Raw genomic sequence first — 26,674 nt, forward strand, 5'->3', positions numbered from 1 at the left:
GTTGAGCAGGTGAACAAATCTAGCAATCTTGAAATAGTGCAACACAAACGCTTTTTTATTCTGTCTACGTTTTAAGTAAACGTTAAAATATATTCCAAATACGAGTAGATATTTCTTCAGATGATGTCCCGTGTGTGTAAACAGAAGAGTGCGCTTTCCTTTCGTGTGAGTATTTTTTTGGGGTGTAATACTTACTTCATTGTATTTATTCAGAGAAAGCTGGTGTAGCCGATGGAGAAGTTTCAAACGCGAAAACCAGAAACTTCAACTAGTTTTTCGGTGCGCGGATGGAATCAGTCTTGCGACAGCAGCTTCGATATATTACTTTGCGCTGATTTAGCGAGCTAACAGGCCTAACAGATAAGCTCATTGCTCTACTACCAGCTCATTGCTGTATTGAACGAGCCCCATATCTAGTTGAAGGACTCCAGGCACGTGCATGCAGGAGATGGAGTTACGCCACTTAAAACGGTGAAACGCGCGGCTCAAATGAAGCAGCCATTTGGAAGCGTTTGAATGGAAAATGAGATTTACCCAGTAAAAACGTGAGCAATTGGAAGACAAAAAGTCACCAAAGGCATCTTAAATTGTGATAACTAATTGAAAATTGCAGTTTAAAATAAAAAATTACGTTTCAAGGAAATTAGAGAGAACACAATGGTTCAAAACGGTCAAGTCACTGGAACAACAATGGAAAAGTTCAGCCGTGAATATCAATAACGACAGCTAAAACACAGGCTAAAGATCTCCGTTCGTGACTTTGCAAATAACATAAAAACCCATATGACTCAGCAAGGGTAAATGACCCTTGAACACAGCATCAAAATGTGACTAATATAATTAATATATAAACATGTGCTTGTGCTCATACTCACACATGCACACACTAAATTGTAACTTTTAAAGGTAATATGATCGTCTCCAGTTCCTAGTCTCCTGGCAGCAGTCTCGCCAGGTATAGCGAGGTGCTGAGCAAATGAAGCTTGATGTCTCACAGATCACTGCTGTTCACATGGATGAGGAAGCAAAGTTCATGAATATATTTTTGTCAAAATAAAAGTCCAGTGTAAGCCTTATAAGGTTAATTTTGCCCTCTATCTAAGCAGTTAACTTTCAGATCTAACAAACAAACACTGCCTGTGGCCTTTGCTAGCCAGAAATCCATTTTCAATTTGTGTCGTGCAGTGCCATATGATGTGTGTTTAGAGAGCACACTCACCAAACACACTTGGGGCCAATAGTAGGTCATTCAGCGTCGATGTGTCTGAGTGTATGTGTACAGTTCATACAAATGACTCCTTCCACTGTAGTCAGTCTACACCAACATTCACCATGTGATCCTTTTCATTCATTCATTCAAAGTCACTCACAAGAATCACCTGTCAAAACATGCCTACAGATTTAATAACACAACAGTGGGAGTGTGCGAAGCCTACCAATCATACCTCATCATCAGCGTCATCGTCCATGGGGGAAAAGGGAGTCAAATAAATGTGCCGACAAACTAATAAAAAAAATAACGTTACACTAGGCGTGTTTAGGGTGTAACAGTTACAGTTAAACTCAATGCTCCTCGGCTTGCAGCCCAAGCTGTGCTTATAAATCCAATCCCTGTGTTCAGTTTTTACTGCGTCATTTTCTAATACCTCACACACCAGTAGCCATAACAGATTTGAGTTAACAGACGTGTCATTGTGTGCATTCGTGAGTGGAGTGGTATCTGGCAAAATGGTGCAAGGGAGCTTGGTTGTAAGATTCATATATTGATGCACGTATCACATGACAGTGTGGTGTTTGTGAGTAAACAAAGCATTTAAAGTCTCACGTGCATCTGTGAAACACCATGATCTGCATTTACCACTTAAACTTTCTGTAATTTCCTCAATAAACCTCTGCTGTCAAAGTTGATTAAATGGTGTTGATATCTGCTAAATGGATAGTGGCTGATTGTGACAAACACAGATATGATCAGAGGATGCAGCGTTGGAGTCACCCAGAGGTAAATAACCATGGACTCTGAATAAGAAAAAAAACATTCAGGGAAAGTATTTTACACATATGAAATACTGAAGTTATGAAATACTTCTGAAAAAAACGATCTGCAAGGAAAGTGTTTCAAAAGAATTTAACGCATCTAAAGCTGAACTCCAGTGGATTTTAAAGAGAAATGTCAGTGAGCCTAAGCACAGCGAAGCTTTGGGGCACATTTGCTCTCACGGGCCCCGTTGGCGCTCTGACATTAATGTGTATGCAAGCATTCAGTGCAGTACTTTTATTTTGCAATATGTGTTTAAGCCATCACACTGCAAAACAACAATTGCTAGATTGACCATAAAGATGCACATGAAACTCCCACAACTTAAAACTTGCATAAGACTTGCACACCACTCAAACAGTGCTTCCACACACTGCAGAAACAGGCTTAGGTGCACACCACAAATGTGTAGCCATATTATTTAGTATGCATGAGTGTGTGTGTGCAGACAGAGAAACAGACACAAAAAAAGAACTGGACCCTATTCACGATAATGGCACTGAAGCTGCACAATACAGCTGCAGATGCATTATGGCTTTTCTTTTTCTACACAAACAGCTTTATTATACGAATTTTGCCTCAGATATCCCTACATCATATAGCTAGTCACTCAAGAATTCAGCCCTTCACTTAACCTTGATTAGGGGAAGCCTGTTTCTGAGCGATGACACAGCCCAAGGCCCAGAAAGCCTCTTACATGGATGTGCATGTGAAGAGATGACTGCACAGATTAACACGTGGGGCTTTTCTCTCACTAGCACAAAGAATGAAGTGTCAGAATGACATTGGAGACAGTGGCAGGTCAGAATGGTATCCAGACGAGGTCATGACCTTCCCACACAGCATCGTTATCAGTCAAACGTCAACAAGTGCTAGGCCACATGAATGGAGGTCATAGGTTTGCATCTGCGACCTTGGGGGACGCACCGTCCCCGGAGACCTGACCCGGAGCCACCCTGTGCTCGCCGAGGATGGCTGCGACCAGCGCTTCTGGAACGCTCACCCCGTTTCTGGGAGACAGGGGGCTGCGTGGGCTCAGGGGGCTGATGGAGGGAGAGGTGAGCACATCCGGGGACACCAGCCTCTCCTTCTTGGCGCTGGCCGGGCGAGGGGACACGCTGCGGGGTTGGACGTCTCGAGGACGCAGGCTGAGGCTCTGCAGCGAGGGCAGCGGGGCGGAGCCCAGCGCGGACACCCCGGGGCTGCGGCTGCGCTGGTGCCGGGGACGCTGGTGCTGGGGGTGGCGGCGGTGCCGTCCGCCCGGTGCCTTGGTGCCAGGGCTGGGGCTGCGTGAGCTGGGCCCCAGCAGGACCAGAGTGCTGTCGTCCTCCGAGCTGACCTCTGAACTGTCTGAATGGGAGGGGCAGACCGGAGGTGGAGCTGAACACACAGGGAGCTGCACCTGTAGGAGAGGAGAGAAGTCGGGGGGGAGGGAAGAGGAGGAGAGAGGAGATCTCAGATGGATTAATACATGACCCTCACATCAGAAATTAGGTATTCAATTTAGCTACACAAGATATTTAACTTTAACTTGGTACTCTGTTATATAGTATCTTGGTTTTAAATTCAACGTGTATTTGTGCATTAATAACAAGGCCAAATTTATAAAAGGGTACACTGCTCTTTGACAATATGCTGTTCCACAGCGGGAGGTTTTGCTCTAATAATATCACACTCTTCACAGGTACTGGAGGAGGAACAGACCTCACGGCTGAACCCAGGATACAGGTCATGGAACAGTGGACCAGTATTTCTCTCTGGTACGTTGAGAGGTATCGCACCTTCTGTACACCTTCAGCTCATTTTGAACATGTTTTCGATGGCTCCCACACCCTCGGTGACACAGTTCTGAGAGTCACAACCAGCCCCAACTCACTTTTCAACTTGTTGAACTGCAGCTAATGTCACCCTCTGTCAAACAGTAGTTTACAGCTCATTTCTCAACCCGCAGAGCCGCAGATGTGGACACACCATGTGTTTGGTGTGTCCTGAGGGTTGGGTGTAGAAGCACTACTCAAACACATATCAGCCACAGCTTCCCTTCTTGAAATATTTAGTTGGAGCCTTCACCCCCAGTCCCTGTGAGGCTAAGCACCTTTACTAGCTCAGCTTCAGCAGACAAAATTAAACTTGTGACCAGATCAGACGTCACCAAGAACCACAGCCAATGGTCTTTCAGCTGCTGGTAAACCCCTAGCGTTAGAATTAAACATACCAAAATACAGTTGTTGTTTTTAACCCTAACCGTACTGAAATCATTTTAAAGGTGGGACCTGAAATGGCTCCGTAATTCCGACTATGGTGTTCATATTGTTACTGTAGTAACCAAGGACGTATTCTCCTGCTTCTCCAGGCAAATCCTCTTCTGGAAATGTTACCTGGTGGTAAACACAAGACCAATATTGATTAAAGGACATGGATAATCAATAGTTAATCAATAGATAATCAATAGGATCATGCAAAAGAGACACTGAGGCACTTCATGGTTACACATGATACACATTATCAGTAGGTATTTAGAGTAAACATACACAGTAAGCAGTTTCCTTGGGTTCATTCCAGTCTAATTGTGAACTTGGTCCTGTCTGAGTCGAGGGGTCTGATTTGGCCCATACGTAGGCTGCATAGTCCTTATGGTGTTTGAATCCCATCTAAAAGGAACAAAAGAATACACAGAGAATTACATATCTAACAACCAAATTAAACATCCTGACTCTTTCTGGAGCACCATCCATATTAGGAACAAAGACCCCTGATGTCATGCAGCCCTGCTCTGCAAACTACACTTCCCAGAGGTCCTAGTTCTGCTTAACCCGATCCTCCTCCCCTCATTACTGAACACACCTGTCCCCCATTTCCTGGTCTACTATATATATATGTGAACACTCCACTTTTGAACAGCTGGTTTTGACCATAATATATATTTAAATACAACAAAAGGTACATAATTTCATATTTGAACATATCCTAAAAAAAGGAAAATGTGCAAATTAAGAGGCAAATGTAGCAATATCCCATAAATCAAAAAACGTTTTTAAAATCAGAAAGTGTCCAGGTTTGGACTCGGTGTGCACATACACTGCATGTAATATAAAAGTCAAGAGGCTTTTAATTTAAACTAATACCTACTCCATGTATCCACAAACTAACTACAACTCCCAGAATCCTGAGCATGTACCCAAAAAGCCCTCATCCAATCACCACACATTCACAGAAACCATATCGGCAGATTACTGATCACACTCCTAATCAATTACCCTATGCCTTTTCACCCAGGGTCAGGGTTGCTACATCGCTGAGGTGCACACTGAGCAGTTTCCTGTTTTTGATGATAGTTTGTGGCTCCTACCCTGTTTCTTTAACCTTTGCCTCTGCCTTTCGGCTAGTTTGGACCTGGACTGGTTTTTCCCTTTTTGTCTTTGGCTACTACAGTTCTGTTGCACTGTAAATAAAACTGTTCTATTTTTAATCCACAAGCATCTGGCTATTTTTGTGTTTTGGCATTCAGACGCTGTGGTAGGGTCATCGCCTGTATTGTGCATCCAGAGTTTCTGGATATCCATTTTGCTGCCTTGAAACAACAAGGTTCATGAAAAGTTTCATAAGAGTCTAGTGTCAGTCCTTCTTCTCAGCAGACATGGTGTTGTCAGATGATCTGAAGTTATGGTGATGTCAGAAGATATAATGATATGGTGATGTCAGCTTGTGAGCTGTGGTGTTGTATTTTCTCCTGTCCTGCTGATGGCTCTGGTCTGACAGATGATCATGTGTGTCCAAAAACAAAATATTACTTGTTGATTCAACTGGGTAACTACATAATTATAAACACCCTCACTGGTCAGATGGTTTTGGAACAGCTTGCTTCCTTGCACATGTTTAAACCTAAATGTGGCTGTTCCTCAGAGCAAACACTGACATGGACACAAGTACAATGTTCCGGAAGTTTCAGTGTGTCACAAGTGAAGAATGTGCAAAAAGAGGAAGCCAGCGTAGGTTTCTAACTGAAATTCACAAAAAACAAAAGTGAAACAAACCCAAATTGATATTAATAACTGAAGCAAGCACACATGGCAGAAAAAACAACAAAACACGTGGAAACGATCAACAAATCAGACAAAGGCCTCCAACGGCCACCGCCAGGCACAATGTCACACTGTAAAGGTCCAGAAAGAAGACAATGTTCTGCTTCCTTCACAAAGCACTTCCATGGATACATCTCTATGGTGATAGCATTTCGACTTAGACCTGCTAAAAGACTACAGAAAAGTCCATTTGATGCTTTCCAGATTGACAAGGCACCCAGCGCATGGTGACAAGTGCACACGTGACAGGATTGCACACCAGTTGGGTAAATACTTGTGCAAATCACTCCTGCAAGTGTGTCCAAAGTTTGTAAAGCTAAAGAGTCCTAAACTGCTTTGATGATGCGTGCCCAGTAGGGGTGACCTACAATAGTCGCTGATTCGACTATAGTCGACTATACCCCCTAGTCGACTATGAACGTCATACTCGAATGTACCATTCTAACTGCATGGGGGTGCCCAAGGATGCTGCTTAGAATTAGTTGTTACATGAAATGTCTTTGTTTTCATTATATATAGCCTTTTGTCAAATAAAAGCATCCTAATTTCTGTTAATAAATATTTTTAAATGATGTGTGCGCATTAACAATAGGCATCTTCCTTACTACATATTAATAAATCACACCCTGCAGTTGCACAATCCAAATGAGCGGAGCTGAACACGCTACAGGATAGTCAGCATCTGCTGAGATTATAATGGCTACTAAAAAAACTTCAAAGGTATTTTGAAAAAGATAAAGATGAATCAAACAAAGTAAAGTGCAAGTTATGTCATCAATGTCTTTCATTTTGCACGACAACAACCAACATGGCATACCATTTAAAAAGCGTAAGACGAAAAAACAAACAATTCAGCCGTTTGTCGTTTCAGTCGTGTCGTCTCGTCTTGTCGCGGTGCGTCTCGGCAAGTAGGCATATAAACATTTTTTGTTGTTGTTTGCTTTTTAAACCCCGTTACTTGAACCTTTCCTTGTCATTTTTTGCTGCTGTGTGGCAATTTTTTTTACATTTTCAGGCAGGCACATTTTATTTAAAATATTTTTGACATTTTGCATAGTGCCTGTCTGAGAGTTCGACATGCGCACTGACGGTTAAGGTTCTCTAACGTTTCATAAAAAAATAAATAAGTAAATAAATAAAAGCTGAATAAAGCCAACCTACCATGTTTATTCATTTATCTGAGTGTTTTGGTTTTTACTTTGAAGTGGAAAAAAGTCCTGAATGAGAACAGGATCCCGGATTTTCATCGACTATGAAAATCCTTAGTTGAATACACCTCTAGTGCCCAGTTCTGGGGCAGCATGATTTCCTATTGGCCGGCAACAGATCAGACATAGAGTTGCAATGCATTCTGGATTCCACATTAGAGAATCACAAAAAGTATTAAAAAGAACATTTTAATAGTATGTTCTATATGATAGAGTTCTGTATGACAGTTGCATTGTGGTACAATCTTGTAAAACAAGTTTTCTGGAGAATGGTGGGGAGATGCTTCGCACTGCAAAATGACAGATTCATGGAGCCTGAGGCGTTTCAGAAGGCAGCAGTGGAGGAAATGCATGTCTTTCAGAAGGGTTCCTGTGCACACAGCATACCACTGATAAACGTCTTTACTAAGTCCAATGTATTACCAATTGTTTTAGTCAAGATATATGACACTACAAAGACATTCATTATGCATTATTAGAAGTGTAAATGATTCATGCATCCTAACAGTACAAAAGCTATTTTAAACCAGCAGGGACTGCCTACATGTGGGTCACCCACTCTTTGGACAGGTCCATTTGAGGACTTCAAAGTAATTTAACTCAGAATCTCATGCTAGCTGCACTTTATAGACAAAACATAAAAATTTAAAATAATTGTTTTCATGAATATTGTTTGCTATTTTTTGGCACCTGTAAAATAAAAATGGTTATTAAAAATGTCCTGCAACTCTGACTACTGACTGGGAAGAATAAGATTCACCCTAACAACACCCACATCGTAGCAGTCACCAGATACCCCACTGTCATTATAACCTGGCCAATGGAGGGGATATAAGCCACCAACATCAGGGCAGTCGTGGCCTGGCAGTTAGGGAACTGGTCTTGTGACCGGAGGGTCGTGGGTTTGATTCCCAGACCTGAGGCCATGACTAAGGTGCCCCTGAGCAAAGCCCTTAACCCTCAAATGCTCACTTGTATAAAAAAATAAGATAAAAATGTGTGTCGCTCTGGATAAGGGCGTCTGCCAAATGCCATAAAATGTAAAATGTAAAACATCAAGACAAGGAAACTCCTCAGAGTGGACGGTGGGTTTCATCCCAAATCCAGCATTCTGAGACCATGATGAAGCATCCAAGATCCAGGAGGAAGATGGTCCCGAGTGATGAAGTGCTTAGTGAGAACATCAGACGGCAGAAACTCGAGGTGAATGGGAATGAGGAGGAAGAGGAGTCATCATGGGAGGATAAACCTCTAGTTTGTACCGCAGGAAAATGGTGGAAGTGGCTGATATGGAGAAATCTTACCAATGTCTGGAAAAGGCTGGACTGAAACACATTATGGCACTGATTACTCTGAACACAAGATCAATAGAGACTAACACACTAGGCAGGACTCCAGATGCAGGCTGAGACCCATACCAGTGGGACACAAGAGGCTAGCAGGTACAGTGTATACTGAACACCATACCCACGTGGCTGGCATAATACAGAAACATAGAAACATTTGTACCAAGAACAGGCTGTAAGTTCCAAATTCCAAAGTTTAAAATAAGATTAGTAGAGTAAGTAGAGTAAACTTTGTGAAGTACACAAAGTTTCCAGAGAAAGAGGACGTTTCCGCCAGCAATCCTTCACCAGATGTGCAATGGTTGAATTGCACACATCTAATGAAAGACCTTTGTACAAAACATTCTGTACTTCACTACAAATTTTAATCTCTCTCTCTCTTAGAAAGAGATAGAGAGAGAGATAGAGAGAGATGTCATAAGTGGCATGCATTGCCACACTTGACCTTTTGGGTTCGACCCACAGGTCAGCAGTGGCATGTATGCTGCAGGCTAGTCATTAGACAGGCATTAGACACACCTCTCACAGTCTTGTAGAAATGACATTGGAAACATAACTTTGTCTTTCCAAACACACTGAATTACTGTGAAATTTGCACTGAAGAGAAGCTTTGAAAAAGGCTTTTCAATTTGGTCACCATTTAAAGTTTGCTAAGGTGCCACCTACAAAGGCCCCTGACCTATCAGTACTGATTAATAATACCTCAGCCCCATCTGTAGAATGTACAGTAGGGTATAAGGCCCCCATAGTGAAGATTCTACATTTCCTTGGTCAGATTTCCCGGTCATTTTGCTAATACTTACATTACCGAACCTTTCATCAGTTTGAATTACTGTCATTCTTGGATAGATATGTGTCCTGTAGTATTCAAGAAGAGACTAGGCGAATGTAAAGTAACCTTTATGACTGTAAAGTAGCATATTTGAATGTAAAGTAGCCTATATGAATATAAAGTAGCCTTTAAGAATGTAAAGTAGTCTATATGAATTTAAAGTAGCTTTTAAGAATGTAAAGTAGCCTATATGAATATAAAGTAGCCTCTATGAATGTAAAGTAGCTTTTAAGAATGTAAAGTAGCCTTTATAAATGTTTTTTTAATTATTATTTCACCTGAAGGGTGTGACAGGCATGACTGCACATAACTGGTTGCCGGTAGTTACATGGTTGCTTCTGGTTAGCATATGTCACACGTCAGTCAACACTCAGGAATCTACAAATCACAAGTGACAACCACAGCCCTGTTGTCCCCCAGGTCATGATGACCACTCGCACCTGTTCCCTCTGCGCTCTTCACCCTACTCAAGTCCCACAGGTGTCCGTCACTACATAGTGCTCTACAGTAGACTACATAGATGTTACGTCCAGCTCCGCCCTCCTCCCTGGTCCCGCCTAGTTCCCCGGTTCTGTGCTGTCTGCTCCGCCCCGTCGTTAGTGGCCACACCTGAACCTCGTTTCACTCCCCTGTTCAGTGTATATCTTCCCTTCTGTTTCAGTCCTCCGTGTCGGTCATTGTTAGTAAGTGCTTCCCTCTGTCTTCCTTGCCCGTGCTCTGTTTTGCCTGCCGTACGTGTTCTCTGTGTCTGTTTTAGTTTCCCGTTCGGTCTCTTTGTATTTTAGTAGTTTTCTCCTCTGTATTGTTGTTCAGTTATAGTCGGTGGTGTCCTTGTGTTATGTTACTGTCTGTAGCCAAACACTTTACGTTAGAGATGTTGGTCAGTCCTCTGTGGGTTTTGTTTTGTCTTATAGTTACGAGTGTTTAGTTTTGTATTAAGTCTAGAGTGGTTTTGTCGTGTTGTGGTTCTGTTTTGCCATCTTGTTGTTTGACGTTCTGTTACGCTGGTTTTCGTGTACCTGTTAGTCTTTTCTGTCTAGTCTGTTCCTTGTTTATATTATTAAACTATCTATCTTGCACTTGCGTCACTCCTGCTATCTCCCCGCCCCGTGAAACGTTACAATAGAGCATATTGTATGTAGTCCAAAATACAAGAACACATTTTTGGGATTTTTTTTTGCTGTATTATATGGTCATACTACAATGATCTAAATACCACATTAATTATGCGGAAGATGTATCATTGACATGTGGTTTACAGTTGCCAATAATCAAAATGTAGGATGAAAATTCTATAAGAATAAGAACTGTCATAAAAATAAATGAGTTAATCATTGGCTAATTCTGATTTTCCATACATCCGAATTTGTCCTCCATATTTAACACACCCGTGCAGTGAAAACACACACATACACACTAGTGACCACTAGGGCTGTGAGTACACACATGTCCAGAGCGGTGGGCAGCCGTAGCCCCGGCACCTGGGGAGCAGTTGGGGTTAAGTGCCTTGCTCAACAGAACTGCAGAAATGGACCTAGCTGGGAATCGAACCCACAACCCTCCGATCACAAGATTGGCTCCCTATGTACAGAAATATTGTTGGAACAAAACTCTATAGTGCATTCTTACCTTGTAGAGCCCTATCCAATCCCAGGAACTCCTCTGGAAGCCAGCAGTGATGGTGAACCTGGCTGAAGCATCAGACACCTTGGTCCACTCCTTCTCAACCTCCAGTGTGACTAAAGGCAGATCTACCTTAAAGGGAAACTGACACGAGAAGAAAAAGATTCAGACATGCTGGAAACATCAAGGTTCTGTGTAAATGGTATATCCCTCTTTTCAAGAATGTGATTATTTGTCCCACCTTGAGGGGGCGCTGACTCACATGCAGAGAGAAAAGAGCAGAGACTGGTTTGTGGTCGCTAATGGTAAAACCCATGTGACTGCGGTAAAGGAGCTGTGTCACTTTGGTAGCTCCACCCAACCATGAGGTCAGACCCCGCTGCAGCGAGGCATTATGGGATGGAACGGGAGAACCCGTCCTACGGAGACGCCACAGGATTCGGTCGGTCCAAGCAGGTTTCCTCTTCTTTGCACTGAAAGAGAAATAAAGCATTGAGAGGAAGAATGAGAGACATGAAGAGTGAGAGAGTTAGAGACAGACAGATGGATTAGAGATTTTTTCATATATCACTTTAAAATTAAAATTAAAATTACAGTGTCAGAGATCTACAGAGAGATAAAGAGAAACAGAGAGAGAAGGTGAAAGAGATAGAGAGATAGAGAGATGTGAAAGAAAGAATATGAGCTAGAGCAGGGCTATTCACGCACCTTGTGTCATACGTGTGTGTTCCCACATCAAACTTGTAGGTGGGTGGGAAATTGAGAGGTCCTTCCATGAATCCATCCAGAACAGACTCAATACTTTTTGCCATGTTGAGCTGCAGAGCCAAAACAAATAATGAAAAAAATGAGATCTAGGATGTTCATTATGGTCAAGCAACCAGCCACAAAAAGAAGTCAAGGTTAAAGCACAAGTCCCAAACTGGTGAAACAGCATCCTCTTGTGGCGAAGGACGGAACTGCAGTGACTATCATAACTATAGACAACGCCTGCATTTTTGCTGGATGGCAACAGAAACATTGCTTAGTGCTAGTGACTAAAACGAGATTCTCCTGTCCTGGGTCTAGAAATAAACTCTTGTAACTGTATACACTCCCCGACCCCCCCCCCCCCCCCCCCCCCCCCCCCCCCCCCCCCCCCCAGTTGGCAAAACTGGGGGGGTCTGTGAAATAGAAACCGAGGACCCAATGGAAGACACACCTGATCTTTTTCCCAAAGTAGAGACAGTTTATTGTTCTCTATGGCACTCTTCACTACATGGATGTCATAGCCCTCAATGCGAAAGTTCAGGTCACCAAACCAAAAAACAACACTGGAGAGATAAAAAAAAAACACGTTATTAGTTTTAGACTGGGTTTTGCTATTACAGCACTGCTATGATAAATTATTAAAGAGCTCATTTTAACTTCACTCTTGTGGCTAAGTGTTAATGAAATTAAAGTTAGGTAAAGGAAGTCCAATTTTGAGGAATAGTTACCTAACCTAAACCATTACAACTGAAAGCACAAAACTGACTTCAGATCAGCTCTAGAGAACCCTAACATCTTGGGCTGCCGTGATGCTCCGCCCCCCACCCCCCATTGGTCCAGCACACCCACTCATGGTCCAGCACACCAACGGCGGCTCCTCCCTCAAACTGCTGCTGCTGCAGGATGCTCTCAAAATCCTCGACGCGCTGTTCCAGGTTCCTCATGTGAGCTGGCAGGTGGCAGTTCAGAAAACACACAGGATGACCAAACATCATCATACGTGCACTCACACCACCCTTATTCCCCTGGAGAGAGAGGGAGAGAGAGAAAGAGAGAGAGAGAAACAGAGAGGGTCAGAGGGAGAGAGACAAACAGAGAGAGAGGGAATGAGAGGGAGAGAGAGACAAAGAGAAGGAGAGAGGTAGGGAAAGAGAGGAAGTGAGAGAGTGAGAGAGAGAGAGAGAGAGAGAGAGAGAGAGAGAGAGAGAGGGAGGAAAGAGGGACACAGAAAGAGAGACAGATGAAAAAGCAACAGAGAGGGAAAGAAAAAGATGGGGCAGGAAGAGAGAGAGAGAGAGAGAGAGTGAGCTAGCAAGTGAACGTCTGTGTGACTAATCTCACAGAGGTTAGGCTCTAATGGAGTGTTTTTAATAATACAGGAGCTATCGTAGTGGACGTGTTGATGTGACAGCACTAATGTAACCAAACAGGATAAAGGCCCTGTGTGTTCCCTGGGGGCCCAAGCACTCTGGTTCTGGCTGCTGACAGCCAAGCTCAGCATGTCTGCCTTACTATCTAGTAATAGTTATATTATAATAGTGTATCTATTCTACATTACTATTTCACTAGTACCACTAGTACTAAAACCAATACATAAATTGAGCAGACTAGGTTTCTAACAGTTTATAATGCAGTAATACATCAGCATTGACCATACATGACCAGACAGCTGACTTCATTTTCAACGAACCAGGATGTGCATGGTGTCTTACTGTGGATATTCAGTGTAGTCATCAGTGTAGCCATCTGTGTAACCATCAGTCTAGCCATCAGAGTAACAGTCAGTGTAACCATCAGACTAGCCATCAGTGTAGTCAACAGATAGAGGAGGCATTGAGAGGAGAGATACTCCTCCCACAGATAGAGGAGACATTAGTAGTGCTCTTGTGTGGTTAGTGGGGTACAAGAGTCCTGCTGGGGTGTCTGTGTGTGCATGTTTATAGAACTCTGTCAGGACCCCAACACAAGGATAAGAACATCTGACATTTTTGACCTTGTGGTGACCATGGACTAGCACTCACACACACACATAAACAAACAAACAAACAAACACACAAACACACAACCTAACCTCACTCTTCTTCTCCTTTGAACTTTCATCTGAGCATTAAAGCTCTCCGCAAACACCAGTCACTGGCTTACGCACGTCTCTGATGTTGGACATCAAACATGTAGCCAGGGCTTTAGCTCCATAGCCCTGGAGGCTGTAAAGTCTCTGCCCCAGCCAGACAGCCACCCACCACCTCTGCCCTCCAGACACCCCCACTCCCCCCCCCCCCCCCCCCCCCCCCCACTTTAGGCAGCCCACCCCCAGACTCACCCAGCACCCTCCCAGCCCGGTGCGTGTGGTCTGGGTCTGAATCCCACGCAGGAACGGCAGGTGCCGGAATTGGGACAGAACCAGCAGCAAAACCCCCTGCATCCTCTGTGACGCCACCTACAGGCTCAAGGAGACACTGCACTTAGCACATCCACTGCTGGCTGAGATCCTGTTTGAGCACACGTGTTGATCTACACGTCCTGCTAAGGTCTGACAGTTCTGCTCAATTCCAGTTAAGCGCTATCAATTCTGATCCAGTTCATTTAGGCCTTCCAGAGAGAAAGAGAATTCGACTCTGGTTGGAATATTGATCTCCCACAGGAGATTTGATGACCACTTGTTTATACGTTAAGAGCTAATTCAGAGTAATAACAACAGATTTCTTCCCATGTCTACTTGAATGCAGCATCGGTTCAGTACAGGACTGACCAGCACGTATCCGAAGTGACTCAGCGTGTCCGAGCACAGCTCGCTCCACTGGTCAGTAGAGAGCACGTCCTTCAGCCTCGTACTGATCATGGAGTTCACCTCCTGCAGGCTGGAAGAGGACAAAGGGAGAGAGAGAGGAGACACATCAGAGAAACGGTATATGTCAAATAAAATACTGGTTCCTTTCAGCAGATCTCAAACAAACTATCGATTTATTTCAGCAGGTGTTACGTTGTGTTAACTGAAAAGTATGTTGTCGTATTTCTTAAATATCACAAATGTGGCTGCTTATCAAGAGGTTCTTGTGAAGCTTCCTGGAGGTTTTATTCCAAATGCACCTGCTCCAGCTGAGAGAAGTGGGATCATCTTCAGGCAAAGCAAACATCGCCAGGTGCAGGTTTGGACACGTCTGCCGTGCAGTTGATTCACACCGTGGGGACGAAGGATGTGACTTACCCGATGATAATCATGTCCGTGCTCCTGTCACTGGCACCCGGGCCAAACAGGCTGCTGATGTCATCGGGGGGTATTGCCGAGGCAACATTCCATGTGACAATGTGAACCCTGTAAACAACGAAGTCTCACAAAATTAATGATAGGACCACATTATTAACTACAGAACACCACCACTGAGAAATAAGACTGCTTGTCTGAATGAATGAGGTGAACAGGGAAAATATATCAACATGCAATTGTGTCAAAATTGAAGTCACAATGCTGCACATTCACATTTTGCCAACGAATGACTGAACCAGTGTGTGCATTCATGGATTTTTTTGCACACTCCTATTTATTTATTATTTGTGTCCTCAGTCAAACAATCTCAATGTTTCTCTGACAGTTTTTATTTTATTTTATTTTATTTCAATCTTTAGCCATTTTGTTATGGTGTCCTTTGATAGGACCATGGGAATAAGGAGAGATGCACTTTAAGATCATTTGTAGTTGGTAGAGGGAGAAAAAGTGGTTGCATCTAAGCATAGAACTCAGAAGAAACACACATGCACACACACACACACACACACAAACACACACACACACACACACACACGCCATCCTCATCAAGCACCTGGCATCTGAACTGATTGGGACAAGGCCCAGGCTGTTGTCTGAGATCTGGGTAGTGCTGCCGAATGAGAGCGATCACAGAGCGAGATGATATGAAGCGCTGATCTGTCAAACTCCTCCACTGGAGCTCAGGGGGCACTACTCTCCGCCAATACGAACACCCAGGAGACACAGCGTCTCGAGACAGCTTGGCCCCAATACTCGGAGGTTCCATTTAGAGACCAGGATGCAATGTTCCTGCTGGAACCCAACCAGATCTCCCTCTCTGACTGGAGGGTTTAGACAATGTGGGTACTTTTGATCAGCCTCAGTGGTACTTTGGAGATACACTTGTTTTTCCGAGTCCAGAAAATACTGGATAAATAATGAGTTAAACAATTAGGTAATTATTTAACTAATCAAGCAATTAATTCCTTTCACACTGCATGTTTAAATGAACCCAGTTATGACCTAGCTACATGACTACATTGCTTTACTATATAACATAAATGTATAAATGTATATAACATAACAAATGTGTTTTAGCAAAAGACTATTTTGTCCTGTGAGTGACAGAAAGGCATGTATGATGTATGAGGTGTAAAAAAATGTCTCACCTAAAACCATCGTCCTCACTGGTTGGTTTCTGCAGAGGAAGCATCTGATCTGTGCTCCCTGGGCTCATCATGAGGGGGCTCTGACTGGACGGAAAAACTGGGCTCACCTGGGTGTCTGACGCTGGCTTTGGTTTAGGGATAAGATTTGCATGTGTGTTTGGGGTATTCTGGGTAATCCTACCTGCCTGTGCTGGTGGACTGGGGAAAATTAACGCGTTTGGCAATGAGTTGAGTCTGAGCTGGGAGGTGGGGCTAAGATTGGAGGTGGGACTATACTGGGGGGTGGGACTAAGATGAGGGGTGGGGCTAAGATTGGAGGTGGGGCTATACTGGGTGTTTTGGGGCTTCTGGGGACAGCGGCGAGGCTGGAGTGGCTCTGTAAAGGAGTGAGACACGGGGTTGGTCACTCCAGGGGCTGAGGGTAAAACTGCAGAAGGGGTGACAGTCTTGGAGGATTTGACTGCAAATCTAGCACCCTGCGCAGTGGGCCGGGGTCTGCTAATACTGACGGAACCAGAGACGAAGGACCCAGAAGCTGGACTTCCTCGTTCCTGCGGGGAGGAGCCTGTCGGGTGGGCGGTGCCCAGCACTGGAGGGTTTCCCGCCTTCCCCGTGGTGCAGAGCGGTGCGGGTGGGGGCAGGCTCGGCACGGGGGGCAGGTGAAACCCGTCAGCCCCTCTGGTCCTGTCCAGGAAGGGGCAACTTTGACTGGGCTGCCCCGGATCCATCAGCCTCCAGAGAGGGAAAGCAGAACAACACAAAACAAAAGAAGCAAAAGGTCACAGAAGGAGCATAATGAAAGGGGGGTGAGAAAAAGAGATCAACATTAATAGCCCATAATCTCCGTGAGAGGACGCGTTCTGGAAGAGAGGGCAGTAAACGCTGAGAGCTGAGTTAGCATGTCCTTCACATCCAGACCAGTGCTGCTGTCTGCAGGGCCGTGCCAGTGTGCCTGCACCAGGGGGTTCACCCCCACCGAGCCCCCATCCCTGTCCCGGCCAGCGCGTCACTACATCCACAGTTTTGTTTTTTGGGGGTTTTATTTTGTCAGAATAAGCACTTGCCGAAAATGAACTTCCTCCCTGCAGATGAGAGACGGCTGCCGGACACTCCTCCCCTGGCCTGCTCTACTTTCACGTTGCCTGGCAACCACTTTTCTGTGGCCTAACAACCCCAGCCAGAATCTTAAGCCCTTTTACAACACCGCAATTCCTCTTTCAAATTCCCACACTTTTTATTCAAACATTAATTCTCTAGTGTTGTGTATGATGCAGATTCGCTGATTTGAAGCTGCAGAAATCACACTAAGATCTGCAGATCTGGTCCAGTGGAAAATAACGATGGTAACAAAATCCTTGGAAAACAGTGTTCATTAAGTAAATATAATTAATCCCAATAAATCTAGATTCAAGACGTGGCATTAAAACTAGACCTGCTGTGTCCAGAGAAGCAGGCCAATGCGTTAGAATGATGGCTCTTTGGTTCTGGCTGCCAGAGACACACGCATGTGTGACTTTGTGCGCTGGCATCTTGGGACAGATTCTTCATAAACAGACTGCGTGAGATCATGTGCACCAGAGGGTTTGACAAGAAAGAAAACAGTACACATGAATGCCACTGTCTTGTGTCCTTTCAAACACTAAAACATTACGTTCAGTTCTTCGAATCAAAATGCTGCTGTTTGAGAGCAACTGACTGAGATGAGAGAGGTGCTATATTTGTAAGATCTCAATTTCTTGATTTATGTAATTAATATGATTTATATATTTATTTCCTATAATCGGTGTCAAAATGGGCTGTCATAATAATTAGTTGCAGTTTAAATGGATATCACAAAGGCCTAAGCTAGGTGAGAAAATATCTCTCTTGGGTCTCTTTTGTTCTAGTAACAAGTACAGAACTATTAAAATTATTCGGTAATGACGAACCGAATACTTCTAACGTTCACCATAAGTGAACGGCCGAAGTTGAGAGGAGGAGTGTCGGTAATACCTGTCCATTATTGAAACGTAATATGTTTGTCCATTTTTAGACAGGCATCATTTATAATCACACATGATTTTCCTCCACTGACCTTGAATTTAGGTTATTCGCCGCATTCATTGGATTATCTTTGACAGTGTTAACGTAATGAACCTGTTCGACCTTACAGAGGGTCTCGCGAACCAGCTTTCGCGTCATCCTCCACAGTGTGTGACAGTCTGAGGCGTTAATTAAGATATCGTCACGAGCACCCTGCACGTGCCAAGGTTAGGCACAGACTCATTGCGTAGGAAACCGCTTACCTTTTTACTGGCGCCGCAAGGTGAAGGGATAAACCGCCTCAGTCTGTCCGCATACTCCCGTTACCGCGCTCACGCCATCTGCACTTCAAAAAAGCTCAGCGGGATCTACACCGGGAGTTTTTAGTGCGCCTCTACATCCCGTATTGCGGTAGGCTGGCTGTAAAACGGGGGGGGGGGGGGTGCTCGCAGTTTTAGCACAGAGACTGAAAATCTAAAAAATAAAATGGGTTGTACAGCTTAATAAAACGCGTCTTACTGAGATCTATTACACCAAATGTTTGACGTGAAAGAAAATGTGTTAAAATCTATATATAGAGGGGTTAATTCTAAAATATATGCTGGAAATTAATTTTTATTTTAATAACCTTGTTTTTTAATTGTTATTTATTAAAATTATTATTTTTATTTGTAACTTTTTTGGGTACTTGATGAAAAGTCCTTGTGTTTTTAATGTAAGAAGGTAGAGAAATTATAAGGTAAAATTGTCTAAATGTCTAGACAGTTCCGTAGCATGCTGAACATTTTTAATTCCATAATACTCATGAATCATAAACCACTCCACTATTTTCTCGAAACTCATTACTCTTGATGTGACATTGAAGTGTTTTACTGTAAGAAATTGCAGTGTTAGAACGGCAAACTGAGTTACTACTACAGTTACTGTTGGTTGTTTCACCCACAGGAAATTTCAGCAAAAGACAGACGAACCTTATAAAACCTTGTAAATAACAATATATACACGTGTAAATAATAATTTCGCAGTAACAGGGAAGACATTGTTTGGTTTCTTTCCAAAGTTGTCTGGGCTGCCCGAGAGACCCAGTTCACTGGTCTGGAGGTGAAGCGCGTCACGAGACATCAGACGTCTACGCACAATCTTCACTCAAACGCGCGAGCTGTCTCGAGCCCAAAACGTCCCAATTAAACCAAAAACGTCCCAGACAGACATATCTGCTTCTATCGGGCGTTTGCATTATTCGAGTAAGACGACATTAAGTCGTTCATTTCTCGATGTACGACAGCACGATTGAATTCCTACCTGAAGTGTCTAGGTCCACCGGTGAAAGTGTTCGTCCCCAGTGGAGACACACTCATATAATATAGACTCACCTTGCAGACTGTTACCAGGAGAATGAGACGAACAGTAACGAAACCTGCGTCTGTATTTATTACATCTTAAACCCGCATCTGTTGTATCTGTGATAGGATATTAATGACGTAAAATTGCACAAGTCGGCGACGCAAACCGGAGTGGGAAATTGAATCGTCACTTGCACGCGAAATGTCCACATTCACGCGCGTGCACTGCTGGACAGGATGCGCAATAGGCATTACAGACCGCAAATGCACTACAGAAATCCATTTCGTTCTGGCATCGCAGCCCCGGAGGTCACTGCCTCCAATTTCATTAAGTTGTAAATGGAAGTATTGCTCCAGTTTTGGCTGTTTACATACGCACGACCATTTTATTGTTGCTTGGCTTTTTTCGTCTGCTTGACATACAGTCTGTCAGAGTCCCTGTAAAATTCGGGATTCGTGCATAGAGCTGGGTGCCACGTTCTCACTTTATTGTGGCTTTTAATTAATTAATCAAGACGAGAAAACTGCCATTATGTAAATCGCAGAGGTCACGGAAATATGTGTTGATCTTACGCATGGAAATATGGTGGTGATTAATTTATCAGGGCAAATCCGTTAGACGTCACGCGCCTTTAACTCGACAAACCCACACTGACTGTGACAAACGGCAGCATTTTATTTTTGTCTTATCAAAATATATAGTTACAAAACAGTGGTTTTCTTAATCCAACATGCTACATTGAAAAATGTGAAAGTGTGTTTTTACAGCATTGGTAGAATTTAAACAGTGGCTTATTTTGTGTAGAAATTCTCTTGCAGGACTGAAGGTGTCTCCTGTCTGTCCCTGAGTTAGCCCTGGTCTGTACTGGCCTGTGGCTCTCCTCAGAGGGAGACATCTCCAGACCAGAGGCCACAGACAGGGACAGACTCCGTGAGCTGAAACCGCATTCTCCAGTGGTGCGGGTTATGTGTCTCCGCCACTGCGCATATTTCTGCAGGAGGAACTTTATGAAATATGTTTTTTCCAAATTTAGTGGGATTAGAAGACACTTTAACAGTGCTGGTGTAAGTATCCCTTACACCTTAAAAGAAAGGCTGTGTGCTAAATGTTTTTATGGATATTTTTAAGCATAATTTGGAGTTAAGAGCGAGCGTCTATAAAAAGCTTTCTCACTGTTCTGCCTTCCGCACAGAGCGACAGCACCATAAAAAGCCATCTAAGCGAGATTAGTGAGATTCATACACATGTGTAACCGCACTGGAATGTTCTGATCGTGAGGTACAGCTGTTTACATACACTCGCACGCACGCACGCACACACACACACACACACACACACACACACACACACACACACACACACACACACACACACACACACACACACACACACAGACATATACATCCTATCTCTCTCCGTCACACAATACCTATCTCTGATTATCTCACACACATACTTTTTTCTTACTCTCTCTTAGACACACACACACACACACACACACACACACACACACACACACACAAACACACACACAAACATCTCTATCTCACAAACACATCAGATTTCTTTCTCTTTCTGTCTCTCTCTCTAACCCAACCTCTCTTTCTCTCACTCACATACAAATACAGCCTCTCACTCTCACCCTACTTGTTTGTACATACTGGACTAGAGAAGTGCGCTTACATTAAAGGTTCTGTGCGTGTTCTGACTCACCTGCGGGACTGTGAGTTTACACAGTCTTCTTTTTGGTCTTGACAAGGCCCTTCTCCACAAGGCAGCGGTAGAACTCCTGGATATAGGTGTAAACACACTTCCAGTCCGGCTCACGCATACGCAACAAATCATTAACGTCCAAAAGGGGAGGACATCCAGCCAGACTCCTGAACTCACACACACACACACACACACACACACACACACACACAAGCGCAAATGTAAATATTTTATGTGACCAGCACAGAAGCGTTCCCATCCCCAGAGGGTGTCCAGTGACTGAGCAGGTTACTGGTGTCTCTCACTCTGCGGTTTTGAAGGCCTTCTCAAAGTTTGCCCTGCGATCATACGGATCCAGAGTGCAGTACTCAAACCCCTCGGGGAAGAACCTGTGCACCAGTGCACAGAACGCCAGGCCATCTGCCCAACTCGATGAAAAGTTCTTGATGTTCACACCCTAGGCAGGGGAAACGACGCATGTTAGGTGTGTATATGCATTTGTGTGTGTGTGTGTGTGTGTGTGTGTGTGTGTGTGTGTGTGTTAGAATTGTGTGAGTGTGCATGACATCAACAAGTGTTGATTGGCATTAAAGAAGGGCATTAAAAGGCAGGGGCAGAGTCTGCCCCCCCCCCCCCCACACACACACACGCACACACACACACTCACCACACTGTATAGTTTGGGTTTGGCTCATTTCAGCCTACCTACAAGCTTAAACAATATGGTTTAGTCTTGGATAGTTTTAGATCCCCCCCATCTCATATGGTTCAGTCTTGGCTAGTTTTAGACACCCCCCTCACCTCATATGGTTCAGTCTTGGCTCTGCACCAGTCTAGCAGCATCTGCTTGACATCCTTGGTATTTGGACCACCAAGTGCCGATCCCCGTTGAACTTTGACCCCAGTTGAAGGGGGGTGGGCCTGGCTGTGTGCAGGAAAGACACTAGTGTAGTGCAGCTCTCGCTAATTTGTGGCATTAGCCATTGAAAACTGATACAGGGCTGACTCCGCCCCACACAGCACACCTGTCCATCGACTAACCTGCCCACGGTCTTAGTGGAGGACTCTCCTGATGTTGGGTGCAGAGATTTCTCCTGGGCTGCTTGTTGACAGTGAGATAAACAGGATGAATAACATCAACTCCACAGAACGAAGAGCAAACAGCAATTTGAGGCACAGAATAACTGCCCAACTGAGCAAGTGCCAGACCAGCTGGACTACTGAGGGTTGCCATGAGTACAGCGTTACCAGTTCTGGCCCACGGTTCAGTGGTCCACCTGCTCCAAGCCCCACTGCATTCACTCAGGAGCTGAATTCAGTGCTGGGAAACTCCAGGTTTGGAGGTGCGGAACTGAGTTCCACTTTACATGCACAGGACATTTGGGTGTGAAGTGTGTAGAGAAAGAAGAATAGAGGAAGCACAGCATGTGTTAAGACTGAGCTTTTATAGCAAAAGTAACTGTGTGTGTGAGTACTGTGTTTGAAATGTAATTTACTGTATGTGTGCATGTGTGTGTAGCCACCTTTGTGTGTAGCTGTGTGTGTGTGTGTGTGTGTGTGTGTGTGTGTGTGTGTGTGTGTGTGTGTGTGTGTGTGTGTGTTTATGAAGCATAACTCACTGTGTGTGTGTGTGTGTGTGTGTGTGTGTTCATGAAGCATAACACACTGTGTGTATAAGGTTGAGTCTGTGTGTGTGTGAAGGGTAAATGTGTGTGTGTGTGTGTGTGTGTGTGTGTGTGTGTTTATGAAGCATAACTCACTGTGTGTATAAGGTTGAGTCTCTCTGTGTGTGAAGGGTAACTGTGTGTGTGTGTGTGTGTGTATGTGTGTGTGTGTGTGTGTGTGTGTGTGTGTGTGTGTGTGTGTGTGTGTGTTTATGAAGCATAACCCACAGTGTGTGTGTGTGTGTGTGTGTGTGTGTGTGTGTGTGTGTGTGTGTGTGTTCATGAAGCATAACTCACTGTGTGTGTGCTGCTGGGTGTCACTGGGTCTTTTGGCTGGGCCTTGTCCCGAGGCGGGGTTGTGTCCTGCAGATATGCCATGCTGACGCAGGTTGTCCCGCCGTGCTGCTCGCTCGGCATCCCGCTGCTCTGAGAGCAGGACACACCCCCCAGGGCCCCAGGAACAGACAAATGAGGGCGGGTCAGTGGAGCTCGATAAACAGGGCGTAAAGGTCCTAAACAAACCATGCACACTCATAACACACCACCACATGATCTGGCCTTCAGGACCACTAGACCCTACACACGTAAATCAGACCCTGCACATGTATGATCAGACCATGCACATGTAATAACTCTGCACGTGTGAAATAAGACCCTGCACACATAAAAATAAGACGCTGTACACTTTAAATCAGACCCAACTAACATAAAATCAGACCCAACTCACATAAAATCAGACCCTGCACATGTAAAATCAGATCTGTTCACATTAAAACAGAGACCGTGAAAGAGAGAAGCAGCATGCATGGCCATGTGGAGTGTGCTACCAGAACATAGACTGTGTTGGGTAGTCTGTGCTACGTTGGGTAGTCTGCATTATATTGTCTGTGTTGAGTAGTTTATGTTGGGTAATCTGTGTTACATTGCCTGTATTGAGTAATCTGTGTTTGTGATATGTTGTCTTTGTTGGGTTGTCTGTGTTATGTTGTCTGTGCTGGGTATGTCTGTGTTGGGTAGTCTGTGTTATGTTGTTTGTGTTGGGTATGTCTGTGTTGGGTAGTCTGTGTTATGTTGTTTGTGTTGGGTATGTCTGTGTTGGGTAGTCTGTGTTATGTTGTTTGTGTTGGGTAGTCTGTGTTATGTTGTTTGTGTTGGGTATGTCTGTGTTGGGTAGTCTGTGTTATGTTGTTTGTGTTGGGTATGTCTGTGTTGAGTAGTCTGTGTTATGTTGTTTGTGTTGGGTATGTCTGTGTTGGGTAGTCTGTGTTATGTTGTTTGTGTTGGGTATGTCTGTGTTGGGTAGTCTGTGTTATGTTGTTTGTGTTGGGTATGTCTGTGTTGGGTAGTCTGTGTTATGTTGTTTGTGTTGGGTATGTCTGTGTTGGGTAGTCTCTGTTATGTTGTTTGTGTTGGGTATGTCTGTGTTGGTCAGTCTCTGGGGATGTAGTCTATGTCTCACCCCTTTTCTGTCTGAGTAGGTCTCTCATAGCAGCACGAATCAATCTTCTCTGCTCAAAATCCACAGTCTTGTCCAGCTGTCAAGTGCAACAGACACACACACACACGCACACGCATGCGCACACACACACACACACACATACACACACACACACACACACACACACAAGGAGAATCGGTTAAGGAAGACAATAAATTTACATGCAGTTCTAAATGATTAATGATCACTGAGATTCTTTTAAAGTTTTAGGAATGAAATAGTAAAAAAATTTTTAAGTGTATGCACAAACACACAAGCATGCATACACACACACACACACACACACACACACACACACACACACACACACACACACACACACACACAGTATTCAAATCATTTTCAGTCCAAAAATGGCAGTGTAGCCCAAAACAGCTGCCTATGTGTGTCTATTTGGACCGAATTATGAGACAGGGCTGCTACCTCTGTGTGTGTGTGTGTGTGTGTGTGTGTGTGTGTGTTTCTGTGTGTGGACATGTGCTGTCAGTGTGTGGACAGAATGATGAGACAGTGCTGTTGCGTCTGTGTGTGTGTGTGTATTAGGACAGAGTGATGAGAGAGTGCTGCTGCATGTGTGTGTGTGTGTGTGTGTGTGTGTCTGTGTGTCTGTGTGTCTGTGTGTTAGGACAGAGTGTTGAGACAGTGCTGCTGCATGTGTGTGTGTGTGTGTGTGTGTGTGTGTGTGTGTGTGTGTGTGTGTGTGTGTGTTAGGACAGAGTGTCGAGACAGTGCTGCTGCATGTGTGTGTGTGTGTTAGGACAGAGTGTTGAGTAAGTGCTGCTGCGAGTGTGTGTGTGTGTGTGTGTCTGTGTGTGTGTGAGATTCACCATGTCATTCAGCGCTTGCTCATCTTGGATGCCGGCCAGCTGCTCTTGTGTCAGTGGACCAGCAGGGGGCGCCTCTTCTACAGGAGGAGCAGCATCCATCTTTTCTTTCTTCACTCTTCCCTCAATCTGCAACTGCGCTAAGGGGAGAAGGAGAAAGGGGGGGTTAGAAATCAAAGAGGAGATATGAGGTTTTCATGGAGGATAGAACCTTCCTTCTGTCCAGCGAATTAACTGCACGGTCCCCAAACAAGGTGAGCATGTCGGCAGCCCCAGTGTGAGAGCGTGGAGATGCGTGGTAGAGGGTGGAGGGAGGCTGGAGCTCCAACAGCCAGTGTGGGGGTTTCTCTGGATGCTGAGATCAAGCCCAGGACGTGGGACGTTCCAGCTGCGCGGGGCGGCGGGACAGGAATGCCTCGGCACAGGCTGGACTTACATGGACAAGTGTCCGAGGCCTGCTATTGGCTGACGGATAGCAATATAAACACTCGCCTGTGTTCGTCTGTGATGAGGTAAACCATACAGCAGCCTGAGGATACAAGGCTGCTCTATAAGTGCTTTTCTCTGCGAACACGACTGGCTGGAATAAACACACACACACACACACACACACACACACACACACACACACACACACATACAAACACGTGCATACACAGCCTGCAGGACCACATATACTCAGAGTGGGGGATTCCAATGTCACAGTTTAAACCGTTTAAAGAGTTTACAGTATGAATTTGTGAGGACTGATTTTACAGTCAACATTTGTGTACGAGCATGTGTCGCAATTTCAGTACACGCATATCCTCAGCGTATTTCAGTACACACATATCCTCAGCATATTTCAGTACAAGCATATCCTCAGAGTATTTCAGTACACCCATATCCTCAGTGTATTTTAGTACACACATATCCTCAGAGAATTTCAGTACACGCATATCCTCAGAGTATTTCAGTACACGCATATCCTCAAGTGTATTTCAGTACACGCATATCCTCAGAGTATTTCAGTACACGCATATCCTCAGCGTATTTCAGTAGCCTACACGCATGTCCTCAGCACAGATCTGGTCAAATACCCTCTGAGAATTAGTCGGTATTCAGAATACTGTACTATGGATTTTGATCCTACTTTGCAGGTTTGCTGATTAAATAAGTTGAGTTGTTTCCCACCACCTGAATAGAGGAAAGCCCCAGAACTCACCTGGGTGGACGGAGACAGCTGTCCTGGGCTGCTGATTGGCTGTGGGGTGCGTGAGCTACTGTACACACACCTCCAGCACCACTCTGCTCTGTGACACTGCTGCACTGTGGGAGTTT

The 26,674-nt window shown here is 44.4% G+C and overlaps 2 protein-coding genes and 1 long non-coding RNA gene across 5 annotated transcripts; 1 reads left to right on the forward strand and 2 right to left on the reverse strand.

Moving 5' to 3' along the window:
• Positions 1 to 49: 49 nt before the first annotated feature.
• LOC143525944 (uncharacterized) lies at positions 50 to 5,610 on the forward strand. The gene is made up of 3 exons (XR_013133782.1): positions 50 to 165; positions 3,720 to 3,795; positions 5,312 to 5,610. It is a non-coding gene; the product is annotated as an uncharacterized LOC143525944 (long non-coding RNA).
• inpp5ja (inositol polyphosphate-5-phosphatase Ja) lies at positions 1,389 to 19,864 on the reverse strand. Of its 3 annotated transcripts, none has more exons than XM_077020432.1 (13): positions 19,685 to 19,864; positions 16,290 to 17,021; positions 15,082 to 15,189; positions 14,626 to 14,734; positions 14,197 to 14,313; positions 12,726 to 12,901; positions 12,328 to 12,439; positions 11,835 to 11,944; positions 11,389 to 11,599; positions 11,133 to 11,270; positions 4,567 to 4,686; positions 4,309 to 4,413; positions 1,389 to 3,437 (listed from the first exon to the last, which is right to left on the reverse strand). In XM_077020432.1, exons 2-13 carry the CDS (start codon positions 17,015 to 17,017, stop codon positions 2,928 to 2,930), a joined length of 2,544 nt encoding a protein of 847 aa, XP_076876547.1. In that variant the 5' UTR covers positions 17,018 to 17,021; positions 19,685 to 19,864; the 3' UTR covers positions 1,389 to 2,927. The 3 variants fall into 3 exon arrangements, with proteins under 3 accessions (XP_076876547.1, XP_076876545.1, XP_076876546.1); XM_077020430.1 differs by having other exon boundaries at positions 19,614 to 19,864; XM_077020431.1 differs by lacking the exon at positions 19,685 to 19,864 and adding an exon at positions 18,575 to 18,693 and having other exon boundaries at positions 1,390 to 3,437.
• Positions 19,865 to 20,310: 446 nt separating this feature from the next.
• smtna (smoothelin a) lies at positions 20,311 to 26,674 on the reverse strand. Its single transcript, XM_077020433.1, has 9 exons — positions 26,559 to 26,674; positions 25,358 to 25,489; positions 24,492 to 24,567; positions 23,330 to 23,458; positions 22,410 to 22,470; positions 22,170 to 22,293; positions 21,674 to 21,825; positions 21,369 to 21,535; positions 20,311 to 20,658 (listed from the first exon to the last, which is right to left on the reverse strand). The coding sequence occupies exons 2-8, from the start codon at positions 25,454 to 25,456 to the stop codon at positions 21,385 to 21,387; spliced, it is 792 nt and encodes a 263-aa protein (XP_076876548.1). The 5' UTR covers positions 25,457 to 25,489; positions 26,559 to 26,674; the 3' UTR covers positions 20,311 to 20,658; positions 21,369 to 21,384.

Source organism: Brachyhypopomus gauderio, chromosome 10 (assembly GCF_052324685.1).
Source record: "Brachyhypopomus gauderio isolate BG-103 chromosome 10, BGAUD_0.2, whole genome shotgun sequence".
In the NCBI taxonomy this organism is placed as follows: Eukaryota; Metazoa; Chordata; class Actinopteri; order Gymnotiformes; family Hypopomidae; genus Brachyhypopomus; species Brachyhypopomus gauderio.